General features: G+C 45.5%; 2 protein-coding genes across 3 annotated transcripts in view; both read right to left on the bottom strand.

Annotated features, from left to right (window-relative positions):
* LOC113452063 (kunitz/BPTI-like toxin) overlaps positions 1 to 13790 on the bottom strand; it is a 126051-nt gene that overhangs the window by 9774 nt on the left and 102487 nt on the right. The gene's annotated exons all lie outside the window — the stretch shown is intronic.
* Positions 9594 to 11997, bottom strand: LOC113452234 (kunitz/BPTI-like toxin). Its single transcript, XM_087928681.1, has 4 exons — positions 11793 to 11997; positions 11209 to 11359; positions 10412 to 10417; positions 9594 to 9736 (listed from the first exon to the last, which is right to left on the bottom strand). The coding sequence occupies exons 1-4, from the start codon at positions 11880 to 11882 to the stop codon at positions 9594 to 9596; spliced, it is 390 nt and encodes a 129-aa protein (XP_087784807.1). The 5' UTR covers positions 11883 to 11997.

The raw sequence follows: 13790 nt of genomic DNA, 5'->3' as shown, positions 1-13790 counted from the left end.
AGAAATGGTGTAGGGTCTCCCGCTTGGGCGGGGGGTTGGACTAGATGACCTACAAGGTCCCTCCCAATTCTGTTATTCTGCCTGTCACCTTCTGGATGTCTCAACTTTATTCACCAAAAACCCAGAATATTCCTCACACCTGCCAAACAAGGAGCAAAATCACCCAGCAATGACTGTTGGCCAAGTGGCAGATGCAATATGGGTGGAGAAATGATTTGCATATGATATATTGCCACGTTGCCATCCCTGATATGGGCTTTTACACATGTTCAATGGGACTGTTGCCCTCACAGAATTCTGCTCACAGAAAAAGAGACGGCCCTTAGAAGAAAAGCCAACAATTGTTGGGTTGCAGCTTGACCAAGAAGAAGATCCAGACTGGAAAGACAAAGATTTTTATAATCAATCAATCATAATGGAGCTGGAAGGCACCTTGGAGGTCTTCTAGTCCAGCCCCCCTACTCAAGTAGGAGATCCTATACCATCCCAGACAAGGGGCTGTCCAGTCTCTTCTTAAAAGCCTCCAGGGATGAACATCCCACAACTTCTGGTGGAAAGCTGTTCCACTGGTGAATTGTCCTCCCGGTTAGGAAGTTTCTCCTTAATTCTAGGTTGTTTCTCTCCTTGATTGGTTTCCCTCTGTTGCTTCTTGTCCCGTATTTGAGGGGCTTTGGAGAACAGGGTTGACCCCTCCTGTTGACGGCAGCCCCTCAAATACGGGAATGTTGCTATCATGTCCCCTGTATTCCTTCTTTTCTCTAGACTAGCCAAACCCAAATCCTGCAACCATCCTTCATATGTTTTATTATCCAGGCCTTTGATCCTCTCAGTTGCTCTTCTTTGCACTTTTTCCAACGTCTCAACATCGTTTTTGTGACTTGGCGACCAAAAATGGATGCAGCATTCCAGGTGTGGCTTTAGTAGGGCTTTATAAAGCTGTAGCAAGAGTGCGAATACTAAATATCAATTCATGAATTAGTACTGTTAAAAGTGAGGAGCTGGGAGCAGTGGTGAAATACTACCGGTTTGGCCCGGTTCATCTGAACTGGTAACCAAAATTGCTACCGGCCAAACTGGTAGTAAACAAAAAAGCTCCGAGGATCAGCTGAGAGGAAAAAGAAGAGAAAAGGGCAGGATCGGCCCTTCCATCGGCCCCTTTGCTTTTCCCTTCTTTATCCTCTCAGCTGGTGTTTGCAAAGCTGCGTGAGCCGCGCGCAAAGTGCACGATCGCCGAACTGGTAGGGAAACTAGTAGAATCCCAGCGCTGGCTGAGAGGTGAAGAATCCTGAGAGTTGGATTGTCTGGCCAGTTTTGGGGGAAAGCTAGACAGATCCACACTGATGTCCATGGATCATTTCTGTGGTCAAGCAAAACTCCAGAGTGGCGGCAGAGCCAGGAAAGTCCCAGTTGAAGGATATTTGGATTTGAGAAGTAATCCATATTAAAGTTTCCCGGGTGGGTGATAGTTCAGCCTCTCTTGAACTCTCCCAGCGAAAGGAAGGCCACTGTATCTCGGGGATATTGACTTCCTTGTCCAATTCTTCTAGCAATGAGGATATTTCTCTCCCACTCCACTGATTCTGCTTCCTGTAACTCGCACCAATTCTGTCCTCTGGAATGAGAGAGAACAGGTCTTCGTAGATTCTAAGTGTCTGAGGAAGGAGGAAAGACAACTTTGGGGAATTTTAGCTGAAATCAATCATAATCTTTAAAGCCACCTGAACTCAGAAAGGAAGCTTACAAAAGAAAAGAAAATTACCCCTGGGTGGAAAGCAGAACAAGTGTCAGTGAAGCTGAAAAACAACAACAGAGCAGCGTCAGGTAAGAATGGAAGTTGTAAACTTCTGGTAGGAGAATTTGCAACGAGGTGGTTAGATGCTTGAGTTCTAAGTGAAATGAAACAGAATAATAGAGTTGGAAGGGACCCTTTAAAAAAGCCAATGCAGTCCTAGGCTGCATCAACAGATCATGTGAAGTGTTAATACCACATAATAAGCACTGCAAAGAATGTTCTTTCCGCGCCAACTCAGAAAGCTCAAATGGCCCAAGGAGCTGCTGATCCAGTTCTACAGAGGAATGATTCAGTCGGTCATCTGCCCTCTATAACTGTCTGGTTGGGTTCTGCAACCCGACAGAACAGACACAGGCTCCAGAGAGGAATTAGGACTGCAAACCCACCCCCAAACCCCCCCAATTACTACCAACCTGCCTTCCACAGAGGACCTATATCCTGCAGAAGTCAAAAAGAGGGCTGTGAAAATATCTATAGACCCCTCACATGTTGGACATAAACTGTTTCAACTTCCACCCTCAAAACGACTCTATAGAACACTGCACCCCAGAACAACTTATTCAACACCATAGACAATACTGCTACCCTTCAAAAAGACCTTGACTATGTATCAGAATCCTCAAACAAATAGCAACTTCAAATCTCAACAAATAAATGCTCTGTCCTACATATTGGCAAAAAAAATCAGAAAATAAAATGCAGGCTGAATAGTCAAGACCTTGTTGATGATCCAAACTCTGTCAAGAATCTTGGAGTACTCATCTCAAATAACCTAAGTGCTAGAGCCTGTTAGGAATATAAGTCACCTAACAGGTATTTGGGTTAGAAATATATAAACCAGGATAAACATTTTAAAACTGTATCTTTAAGAAAATGCAAAACTGTAGTTGGGTGTTGTTTCTCAAACGGCCATAAGATGGAGCCAGAAACCTGGGTTGTTTTAGACTTAGTCTCAGAAGACAGTATGTCTCAGTGAGTCTCTGTTTTCTTTCTGTTGGAGAGTATTGCCGTTCCTCCATTTCATCTAATTGACTGATATTACTGGATTTGATGTAAGTCTGATACTGAACTGCTTTTGACACTGGACTTTGTTACTGGATTATCCCTGGATTGAAAACTGACTGATTTACCTGTGAATGACTTTGGACTGCTTGTTTTGAACTTTGCTTAAACCTTTATTGAAAGTAAAAAAAACTACATTTACTGTACAGTGTATCTGTGTGCTGTGTGTGTATTATTCAAACACTCCTCTCAAATACGTCTCCCTGTATGCGCTCATTCTCCTAACGGGGAATTACCTCAATAGAGCCCACTGTAACTACATAGCCAAAAAGGCATTAAGAGTTGTTAATCTAAACTTACGTAGCTTTTTCTCTGGTAATATCACACTAATAACTAGAGCAGACAAAACATTTGCTAGACTAATGCTCGAATACAGCTCATCAGTCTGGAACCCACATTATGTGTCTGATATTAGCACAGTTGAGAAAGTCCAGAAATATTTCCCAAGAAGAGTTCTCCACTCCTCTACTCATTGCAGAATGAATACCTTATGCCACCAGACTTGAAATTCCAGACCTAGAAAACCTTGAATTATGCTGTCTTTGGTCTGATCTAAGTATGGTATATAAAATCATACATTGCAATGTCCTACCTGTCAATGAATACTTCAGCTTCAACCATAACAACACAAGAGCACACAATAGATACAAACTCAACCGCACCAAACTTAATTGCAGGAAATACAACTTCAGCAACAGAGGGGTCAATGTCTGGAATACTCGACCTGACTCTATGGTTTCTTCCCCAAACCCCCAAAACTTTCACCTTAGACTGTCTACTATCGACCTCACCCCTTTCCTAAGAGGTCTGAAGGGGGCGTGCATAAGCATCCCTGTCCTATTGTTTCTTTTATTTTTTTATTTTTCTTACATGTATTCATGTATTTACTTATACCTATTATCTTGTAAACAATTGGCATAAATACATAAATACATAAATTAGGCACAAAGACAGGTTTTTCCCAAATGCCATAACTCTGCTAAACATATAATTCCCTCAACGCTGTCCAACTATTTACCAAGTCTGCACTACTATTAACTTTCTCTTCACTCCCTATCACCCCTCCCCTTCCACTTGTGACTGTATGACTGTAACTTTGTCACTTGTATCCTTAAGGTTTATATTGACTGTTTGATTGCTTATTGTACCCTCTGACTATCATTAAGCCTTGCATCTTATGATTCTTGACTCTTGACGAATGTCTCTTTTCTTTTATGTACACTGAGAGCATTTGCACCAAGACAAATTCCTTGTGTGTCCAACCACACCTGGCCAATGAAAGAATTCTATTCTATTCTATTCTATTCTATTCTATTCTATTCTATTCTATTCTATTCTATTCTATTCTATTCTATTCTATTCTATTCTATTCCTATTTCTATTTCTATTTCTATGCTATGCTATGCTATTCTTTAAACTGACTGTTTTCCTAATATGATTTGATTGCTTAATGTACCCTATGACTATTATTAAGTGCTGGGCCTGATGATTCTTGACTCCTGACGAATGTCTCTTTTCTTTTATGTACACTGAGAGCATTTGCCCCAAGACAAATTCCTTGTGTGTCCAACCACACCTGGCCAATGAAAGAATTCTATTCTATTCTATTCTATTCTATTCTATTCTATTCTATTCTATTCTATTCTATTCTATTCTATTCTATTCTATTCCTATTTCTATTTCTATGCTATGCTATGCTATTCTTTAAACTGACTGTTTTCCTCATATGATTTGATTGCTTAATGTACCCTATGACTATTATTAAGTGTTGTGCCTGATGATTCTTGACTCTTGACGAATGTCTCTTTTCTTTTATGTACACTGAGAGCATTTGCACCAAGACAAATTCCTTGAGTGTCCAATCACACTTGGCCAATAAAAGAATTGTATTCTATTCTATAAGGCCTTGGTAAAGCCACACTTGGAATTCTGCATCCAGTTTTGGTCGCCCCAAAAGAAAAAAGATGTTGAGGCTTTTGAAAGAGTCCAGAGAAGATCAATAAAGGGGTCTGGAGGATAAAACTCAAGAAGAACGGTTGCAGGAATTAGGTTATGCCGAGTCTAGTGAAAAGGTGACCTGATAGAGGTCTTGCAATATTTGAGGTGCTGCCCCAGTGAAGAGGGGGAAGGTCAACCTATTCCCCAAAGCACCCAAAGGCAAGACAAGAAGAAACCGACGGAAACTAACCAAGGAGAGAAGCAACCTAGAATTAAGGAGGAATTTCCTAACAGTGAAAACAATTGATCAGGGGAACCGGTCGCCTCCAGAAGTTGTGGTGTGCCCTAAACCTGGAAGTTTTTAAGAAGAGATTGAACTGCCATGTGTCAGAAATGGTGTACGGTCTCCTGCTTGGGCAGAGTGGGGGGTTGGACTAGATGACCTACAAGCTCCTTCCAACGCTGTTAATCCGTTTAAAAAAAGTCTCTTTGCCACAGCAGCAAAGAAGCTGCAGGAGTCGACCGCAGGCTTGAAGGAGGCGATTTGTGTAAAGAGGAACGCTCAGAGCAAGCAGCGATCGGGAGGGTCCCTTTGCCTCGGCCAAGCAGGGATGCCCCCGGGGGAGGGCATTTCAGGACAACCTGAGCATCAAACACCTGGGCAGGTGGTGCCACCTGCTGGCAGAGTGAAGGCACTACTCGGGTTTCCCTTTGGGATCCAAAATAAGTCAAGGTAAGATTTATACCCATCAGGATTTTGTTATATCGCCATCTTCGGGAATGGGAATAGCTCTTCTCTTCACAACAGCCCTGCGGGGGAGGCTGGACTGAGAAAGAAGGCTTGACTGAGGTCAGTCCAGATGGCTGGCCAGGTTCCATCCCAACAGTTCGTCTCGCAATTACACCTGGCTTTGTTCACACAACACCCTTGACCTGCTTTCAGTCTCCTTCCTTCCATTCCATTCCTTCCTTTCTTTCCTCCCTCCCTCCTCCCTTCCCTCCTTCCTTCCTCCCTCCCCTCCCCTCCTCCCTTCCCTCCTTCTTTCTTTCCTCCCTCCCCTCCCCTTCCCCTTCCCCTTGCTTCCTTACTCCTTCCTCCCTTCCCTTCCTTCCCTCCTTCCTTCCTCCCTCCCCTCCTCCCTCCCTCCCCTTCCTTCTTTCCTCCTTCATTCTCTCCCCCTCCTCCCTTCCCTCCTTCTCCCTCCCCCCTCCCCTCCCTTCCTTACTCCTTCCTCCCTTCCCTTCCCTCCTTCCTCCCTCCCTTCCTCCCCTTCATTCCTTCCTCCCTCATTCCCTCCCCCCCCCCTCCCCCCTTTCCTCCTTCTTCCTCCCCTCCCTCCCCTTCTTTCCTTCCTCCTTCCTCCTTCCTCCCTTCCCTTTCCTCCTTCCTCCCTCCCCTTCCTTCCTTCCTTCCTTCTTCTCCCTCCCTCCCTCCCTCCTTCCTTCCTTCCTTCCTTCCTTCCTTCCCTCCCTCCCTCCTTCCTTCCTTCCTTCCTCCTCATTCCCTTCCCCCTCCCCCTTCCCTCCTTCTTCCTCCCCCCCCCCCTCCCCTTCCTTCCTTACTCCTTCCTCCCTTCCCTTCCCTCCTTCTTCCCTCCCTCCCCTCCTCCCTCCCTCCCTCCCCTTCCTTCCTCCCTCATTCCCTCCCCCCTCATCCCTTCCCTCCTTCCTTTCGTCTCTCCCCCTTCCATCCTTCCTTCCTCCCTTCCCTTCCCTTCCTTCCCTATATCTTCAGGAGATGAAGTTATTGGTGCCTTAACAAAAGGTGGAAGGCAGGGGGGGATTTTGTGAAGACCGCTATAATAACAAATGTTTAAAACAGACGAATATCTGCACGCCTGAGTCGCCTTCATATTCATCTAATGTTTTTCCTGCTGTTTTGATTTGTTCTCCTGGTTTTTTTCCCCTGCTTCTCTTTTATTTCTGTCCTGCTTAACTAAGGAGAGAAAATCTTGTGTCTCCTTGTCTAGACCATCCGTAGGGAGCTATCAGGGAACAGCAGAGTCTCTCTGTCCCCTGCATCCGACTTGCTCTGGAGTAAACCCTTTGTAGAGACAGAGCGTCAGGGATTTTCGGATCTGAGAGAGGCTCCCCGTGCGCATTCTCTCTGGAAATCCACATGGGGGATCGATGCGCTGCCTCTCAGCCCCTCTTCCTCTGACATGAGGGGGGGAGAGACAGGTCAAGGGGGGGAGGGGAAACCCCCCAAAGGGGCCGAAGGAGACACCGGAGACCGAGAGGGCATCTGGAACCAAAGCTTTATTGCAGAGAAGAAGGAATGAACCCAGGGTGGGGTTTGGGGGGAGGGTCTCCAGCTTGGTCCAGGACTGAAGAAGGCTCTTTGGGTCAAGTTGGAACTGTCGATCCATTCTGGGTGGGCCTCTCCGTTGGTATATCTGTAAAAACAAGCATTCAGATGTGAGGTTTCTGCCCATGACTGTATCCGGTGCTTCCGCATATCTAATCTGACAACCATGGAGGCCCAAAGGTGAAATCAGGAGGAATGTCCTGATCGGAAGAGCGAGGAATCCTGGAGTCATGGGGCTCCATCCCTGAGGGCTGTAAGCAGAATACAGAAGAGTAAGAAGGTTGGGGGGGTCTTCCAATCCAACTCCTTGCCCAAGCAGGACACCCTCTACCATTCTGGAAAAATGGCAATCCAGCCTCTTCTTAAAAGCCTCCAGTGACGGAGCTGCCATAACTTCTGGAGTCAAATTCTTCCACTGGTTCATTCTTCTCACCGTTAAGAGATTTCTCCTTATTTCTCAGTTGGTTCTCTCCTGGTTTGGTTTCCATCCATTGCTTCTTGTCCTGCCTTCTGGGGCTTTGGAAACTAAGTTGACCCCCTCTTGTTCAAGGCAAAGCCATGCAAATGTGCGAAACATTCATTTGTCCACTGGAAGAGGGATGGACTAAAAGGACTGGACTGTTCCCAATCCTCTCTTTCTGGCCAGCGCTTGGAGCACAGAGAAGGACACGTTCACATGAGCTGCCAAACTCGGACAGGGAGCATTTCTGACAGCCATAAAGGTGAGATTGTGATCTTAGCCCCATGGTGAAGCTAAGAACCTTCCTGTCACCAGAGCTTGGACCAGTTTTGGTCTGCCCAGATGATGAGCTGACCAAAGCTGGCAAAGGTGTTCTGTCCCATCTTCTCTTCCTCCTGGAAGTCCTCATTGCCCGGGTCCTTCTGGCTTCCTGACCAGGCTGGCAGGAGGACCATGTTCTCCAACATACGTTCTCCAACCAGGCTGGCAGGAGGACCATGTTCTCCAGGCTGGCAGGAGGACCATGTTCTCTAGGCTGGCAGGAGGACCATGTTCTCCAACATACGTTCTCCAACCAGGCTGGCAGGAGGACCATGTTCTCCAGGCTGGCAGGAGGACCATGTTCTCCAACATACGTTCTCCAACCAGGTTGGCAGGAGGACCATGTTCTCCAGGCTGGCAGAGGACCATGTTCTCCAACATACGTTCTCCAACCAGGCTGGCAGGAGGACCATGTTCTCCAACATACGTTCTCCAACCAGGCTGGCAGGAGGACCATGTTCTCCAGGCTGGCAGGAGGACCATGTTCTCCAACATACGTTCTCCAACCAGGCTGGCAGGAGGACCATGTTCTCCAGGCTGGCAGAGGACCATGTTCTCCAACATACGTTCTCCAACCAGGCTGGCAGGAGGACCATGTTCTCCAACATATGTTCTCCAACCAGGCTGGCAGGAGGACCATGTTCTCCAACATACGTTCTCCAACCAGGCTGGCAGGAGGACCATGTTCTCCCATCAGCAGCCAAACTGGGGGGAGGACCACTGAGTCACATGGCTTCCACAGAGTGGGAATGGGTACCTATCAAGAAGAAGGCCCCCACCACAGCAAGGTCTGCTTCAGCATCATGGCACTTACTGTCAGCCTTCCAAATAACCAACCCCAAACCAATACATTTTGAGACAGACATTTTCTCAAAGGTCCATTTTATGAGAGTTGTCACATCTGGGAAACCCCAAATCTGAGAGTTCTGGGTTTCCCCTTCCCAAAAGAGAAATCAAAGGTCCCCTCCCCTGCACCCACCAGTCCATCACACGGTCCAATCAAAAATTGTTCCACCTGAAGACTTTCCTCCAGATAACCCTCTCCAGGTGCAGGGCAACTTGTCCTTGACTTCCTGAGAAAGAATGTTGTCAAGTTGTGAAGTCTAATCATCCACTTCTCTGTTAAATCCCCCCTCCCCAATTCCCAGGCACCAAATATTGCAGCCTCGAAGCTTCCAAGTAAAATACAGTTTCCAAGGCTGACACCTCCCTCTTGTTTTTAACATCAGCCATAACTTTGATGGACATGACGAGAACCTGAAAGACCCCAGACCATGTCTAAGTCCAGGAGGCCCCACACAACCATTCCTTTCATCTAAGCTAGGGGTTCCCAACCTGGGGTGGTTGCACCCACTGGGGGTGCGAGACGATATTCCAGGGGGTGCGAGAAAAGTCCAGGTAATTTTTATTTATTTTTATTTTTATTTATTTATTTATTTATTTATTTATTTATTTATTTATTTACTTACTATGCAATGGATTGACTTTGTTTTCATTTTAGAGTTAAGTATCGTTATTTAGTGGCCGTCACACACACATAGCTGAAAAGATTCAACCCCACCATATATGTAACGCGTCGAGTAGTTCCTAAAGTCTAAATTTCAGGGGGTGAGAGGTTCGAGTGAAATTTCTTTAGGGGTGCGGGGCGAAAAAAAAGGTTGGGAACCCCTGATCTAAGCAGACCGCACAAGTGACAACGTATGGGGCCTACCCTACTTCCCATGGACAGGAACCTTGCATTCAGACAGGCAACCGTAACGGCAACATTTCTCCTGCCCAGGACATAGCCAGTCATGTTTACAGGTCTTGAGACAAGGACGTTGTTGAGGGCCCTGGGGACACAACCCAGGTTTTTCTGCAGAATAGAAGATCCCGAGGCCGAGAGGTTCTCCTGGAATTGGAGTCTCAGGTCAAGGAAGATCCCATCTCTGGACCCTTCAGGACCCCAAATATCTCCAAACATCCAAGGAGGGTACATTGCCAGCTGAAGCTCCACCCTACCTCCCCCTCAGTCTTTTCCCCGAAAGAAAAATTCTCAGGTCAACCTCCCAGGATTCTGGAGGGAGGGACACTATAAATGCCCCCCCCCTCCCCCGTCTCTTGGCTGGGATCAGGTGGTGGACATGCACAATCCTGGTTTCCGCCAAAGAGGAAGGAGGAATTACAGGTAATCGGAGGCAGAGACTTTCTGTGCTGGTTCTGCACACCCACGGAGCCCCCTCCCCAAATACTTTTGATGGGGGGGGGGGGGTAAGATAGGACCCTCCCACAAGCAGAGGCTGGACAGCCACAGAGTCCTCCTTTCCTTGAACCCCCTGGAAGTTGCCTGAAGTTCTTAGGCTAAATGGGGAACTTGAAGATCGGATCGGCTCCCTCAGCCACAGGCAACTGGGATCCCTCACCACCCTTGGAGGTTCATGGACTGGCCAGGATGGAGCCATCATGCCGACACCCACATAAGCAGAAACAAACATAATAATAAAACCCCAGCAAAAATACAATACCTTAATCAAGAAAACCACACTCCCACCGAGGCCTGCAGAGCAAACTGAAGTATCGAATAAGAAGCAAACCCTACACTCAGCTGCACTGATGACATTCCCTAGTTGGGTCATGAAATGTCTGCAAGAAAACAGCCAAGCTCAGAGAGCACCATGACCCTCCTTCTCCTTCTCCTTCTCCTTCTCCTTCTCCTTCTCCTCTTCCTCCTCCTCCTCTTTTCCACAAACACCACTAGCACTGATGATGTTCCCTAGTTGGGTCATGAAATGTGTGCAAATAAGAACTAAGCTCAGGGACTGTACAGCCTTTCTTTCTTTCTTTCTTTCTTTCTTTCTTTCTTTCTTTCTTTCTTTCTTTCTTTCTTTCTTTCTTTCTTTCTTTCTTTCTTTCTCTCTCTCTCTCTCTCTCTTCTTTCTTTCTTTCTTTCTTTCTTTCTTTCTTTCTTTCTTTCTTTCTTTCTTTCTTTCCTCTTTTCCTTCCTTCCTTCCTTCCTTCCTTCCTTCCTTCCTTCCTTCCTTCCCTTCCTTCCTTCCTCCTCCTTCTCTTCCTCCTCCTCTTCCTCCTGCTCTTCTTCGTCCTCCTATCTGCAAAGCCCACTCTCTTCTATCATTGATGATGTGTCTCCTAATTGGCTAATAAAATATCTGCAAGAAACCCACCAAGGACCCCACACATCAACCCTAAACAACAAATATTCCCTCTTACTGAAGCAATGATAGCCTGTTGGGAGAACCGGGATATTATATTAAGCCACCCTATGCTTAATTTTAGGAGGCAACGGTTCTTTTTCAGTGAAGAGGTCAGTCCACAACTCCTTCCCAACACAGGTGTGGTGGCATTCACTTTTGGTCTCAAACCTGTTGGAATTTCCTTTGCATCCACCATAAAGAAACTCTTGGCATGAGTTTGATGCTGAGTTGTAGTAGAAAGCACTCGCGTTGATTTTACATGTTCTGGGATCAGCCGGAAGATAACAAAACTACGTGACAAATGGAAAGGGAAATGCGGTGTTACTTGATTGGATAGCAAAATAAGTCTTTAACCTGGTGCCCCCTTCACATGCTCAGATTGCAAATGTTCAAGAGCTATCTGCCATGTTTTAAATTGGTTTCTTGAGTGAGACTGTAGGCTTACTGGATGGTTCCTGTTGCTTAAAATCCCAATTCTTCTGCTGCGTTGAGTCAAGATAGGTCAGCCTTCCTCTAAAACTGCATCTCTCTTTCTTGGGACCCCCCTCCCATTTCTGTCTGCTGTTCAACTGACACCCAACCACCATCTCAAGACCCTCCCCGGGAGAAGCCCCACCAAGCCAGAGGTTCTAGACGGGGCTCTTTGGTTTCCCTTCCCTGGGGGAGAACTCTGATCTCTTCAGCCCCTCCCTTCCAAGGGTCTCCAGATCTTTCTGGAAGCTCACTTGGACGGTCCTGGCCGGAGACGGGGGTCAGCTCCGCCCAGAGGGCGAGGAGTCCCAGCAGGAGAAGAAGACCTCCAGAAGACATGATGAAGCCATCTGCCTCACCCTCGGGCGGCTGGCTCTATTTATTCTCCCCACTGGGAATTTCACACCTCCAGATCCAGGAAGCAGGATGACTTCATGCAGTGACAATCCGAATTCCTTCCCCTTTCACAAGATGGAGAATCTGAGAATCTGGGAATCTGGATAGGTGGCCACTTTGGGGAAGGCTAGTCAGGGCCCTGTTGTCACGTTCCCTGTTATTACATCTTCCTGGATATGGTCATTGTGACATTCCTTTTCTATGCAAATGAAATGGGATCCCTTGGAAAAGGGACCCCTGGAGATCAATCAATCAGAACAGAGGTGGAAGGTTCATTGGAGGCCTTCTAGTCTAACCACCTTATACCAGTTCAGACAAGTGGCTGTCCAGTCTCTTCTTAAAAACCTCCATTGATGAAACACCCACAGCTTCTGGTGGCAATCAGTTCCATTGGTTAATTGTTCATTGTTCTCACTGTTCAGAAGTTTCTCCTTACTTTCTAGTTTATTAAAAAATAAATAAAAAGGTTGTGGTCTACTTTGTTGAATGCTTTGCTGAACTCTAAATATATTATGTCCACAGCATTTCACCGGTCTACTAATTTAGTTACTTTATCAAAGAATGAAATAAGATTGGTTTGGCATGATCTGTTTTTTAACAACCCCCCCACTGGTGTCTAGTTATAACAATATTTGTTTCTAGATGTTCAGTATCTTTACAGGTACTGAAGTTAGACTGATTGGTCTGTAGTTTTTTTTTTCCTTTTCTTTTTCCACACCAGCTCGTTTCCAGTCCAATTCTTGTAGTTCTGCTGTCCAGGATTTTTGAAAGATTTGATACAATGGTTCTGAAATAACATCTGCCCGCTCCTTCAGAACTCTGGGGTGTAATCCATAGGCCCCAGTGATTTATATTCATCAAGATCAGACAGGTGCTCTCTTACCATTTTTTTGCTTATCTTAATTTTTATTTCTCGTCTGTCTTTTACAGTTACGTTTTTGGCAGGTTGGGCTAAAGTTTAATTTTGCATGCATAGAATGAGTTAAGCAGCTCCGCTTTCTCTCTGCTGCCTGTTACTTCCTTGCCATCTTCTCTCTTGAATGGACTGTGTTATATTGATTTTTTTCTGATTATTTGTGTTTTTATTATCTTTGCTTTTTGTTGAAAGTCTTCATTCATTCTGTGCCTTTGCTTTCCTGATTTCATCTTTGCAGATTCAGGCTACCTGCTGATATCCTCCTTCAGTTACGTGTCCCTCTTTCCATTTTTTGTACTTGTCCTTTTTCTCTTTCAGTTTATCAGAGAAATCTTTGTGCAACGAGGCTGAATTTTTTTTCCTATTGGATTTCCTGTTTTTCTTTTTCAGTGGCATTGTGTTGGACAGGGTTTTTATGATCATTTTTTTCAGTGTTTCCCACACTTCTTGCATTGTTTTCCCCTATAGGATTTTCATCCATGGAATATTTCCTAGTTTTTTTCTGAGTTTTTTTTTTAAATTAGCTCTTTTAAAGTTTAAGATACTGACTGGATCATGCTTGTGTTTGCATTGAATTCCAATATGACGTGGTCATTTTCGCCCGTGTTCTGGAAACTTCAACTCTCTCTATCACTTCTTCTCTATTAGTGGTAAAATTAGATCCAGTATAGGTTTTCCTCTAGTTCCTTCCTCTACTTTTTGGGTGACAAAGTTGTCAGCTACATAGGTTAGGAATCTGTTTGATCCCCCAGTTATTGTAGAGTCGGTCTCCCAGTTGCTATCAGGGTAGTTAAAGTTTCCCATTACTAATGTGGTATATTTCCTATATACGTTCATTAATTGATTAGAAGAATAGAATGGAATAAAATGGAATAAGCTGGAAGGGACCTTGGAGGTCTTCTAGTCCAGCCCCCTGCTCAAGCAGGAGAAACTAT

The sequence above is a fragment of the Pseudonaja textilis genome, chromosome 3, assembly GCF_049901715.1.
Source record: "Pseudonaja textilis isolate UNSWEBS1 chromosome 3, rPseTex1.2, whole genome shotgun sequence".
In the NCBI taxonomy this organism is placed as follows: domain Eukaryota; kingdom Metazoa; phylum Chordata; class Lepidosauria; order Squamata; family Elapidae; genus Pseudonaja; species Pseudonaja textilis.
Note: the sequence above shows the minus strand (reverse complement) of the source record. Positions and strands in the feature narration are given on the sequence as shown.

What these genes read in the sequence shown, in the direction of transcription:
- LOC113452234 (XM_087928681.1), bottom strand. Translation starts at nt 11,882, where the DNA reads ATGTCTTCTGGAGGTCTTCTTCTCCTGCTGGGACTCCTCGCCCTCTGG. An exon ending in GCCAGGACCGTCCAAGTGAG is followed by an intron (nt 11,360 to 11,792) that starts CTTCCAGAAAGA and finishes GTCACGTAGTTT; the next exon opens with TGTTATCTTCCGGCTGATCC.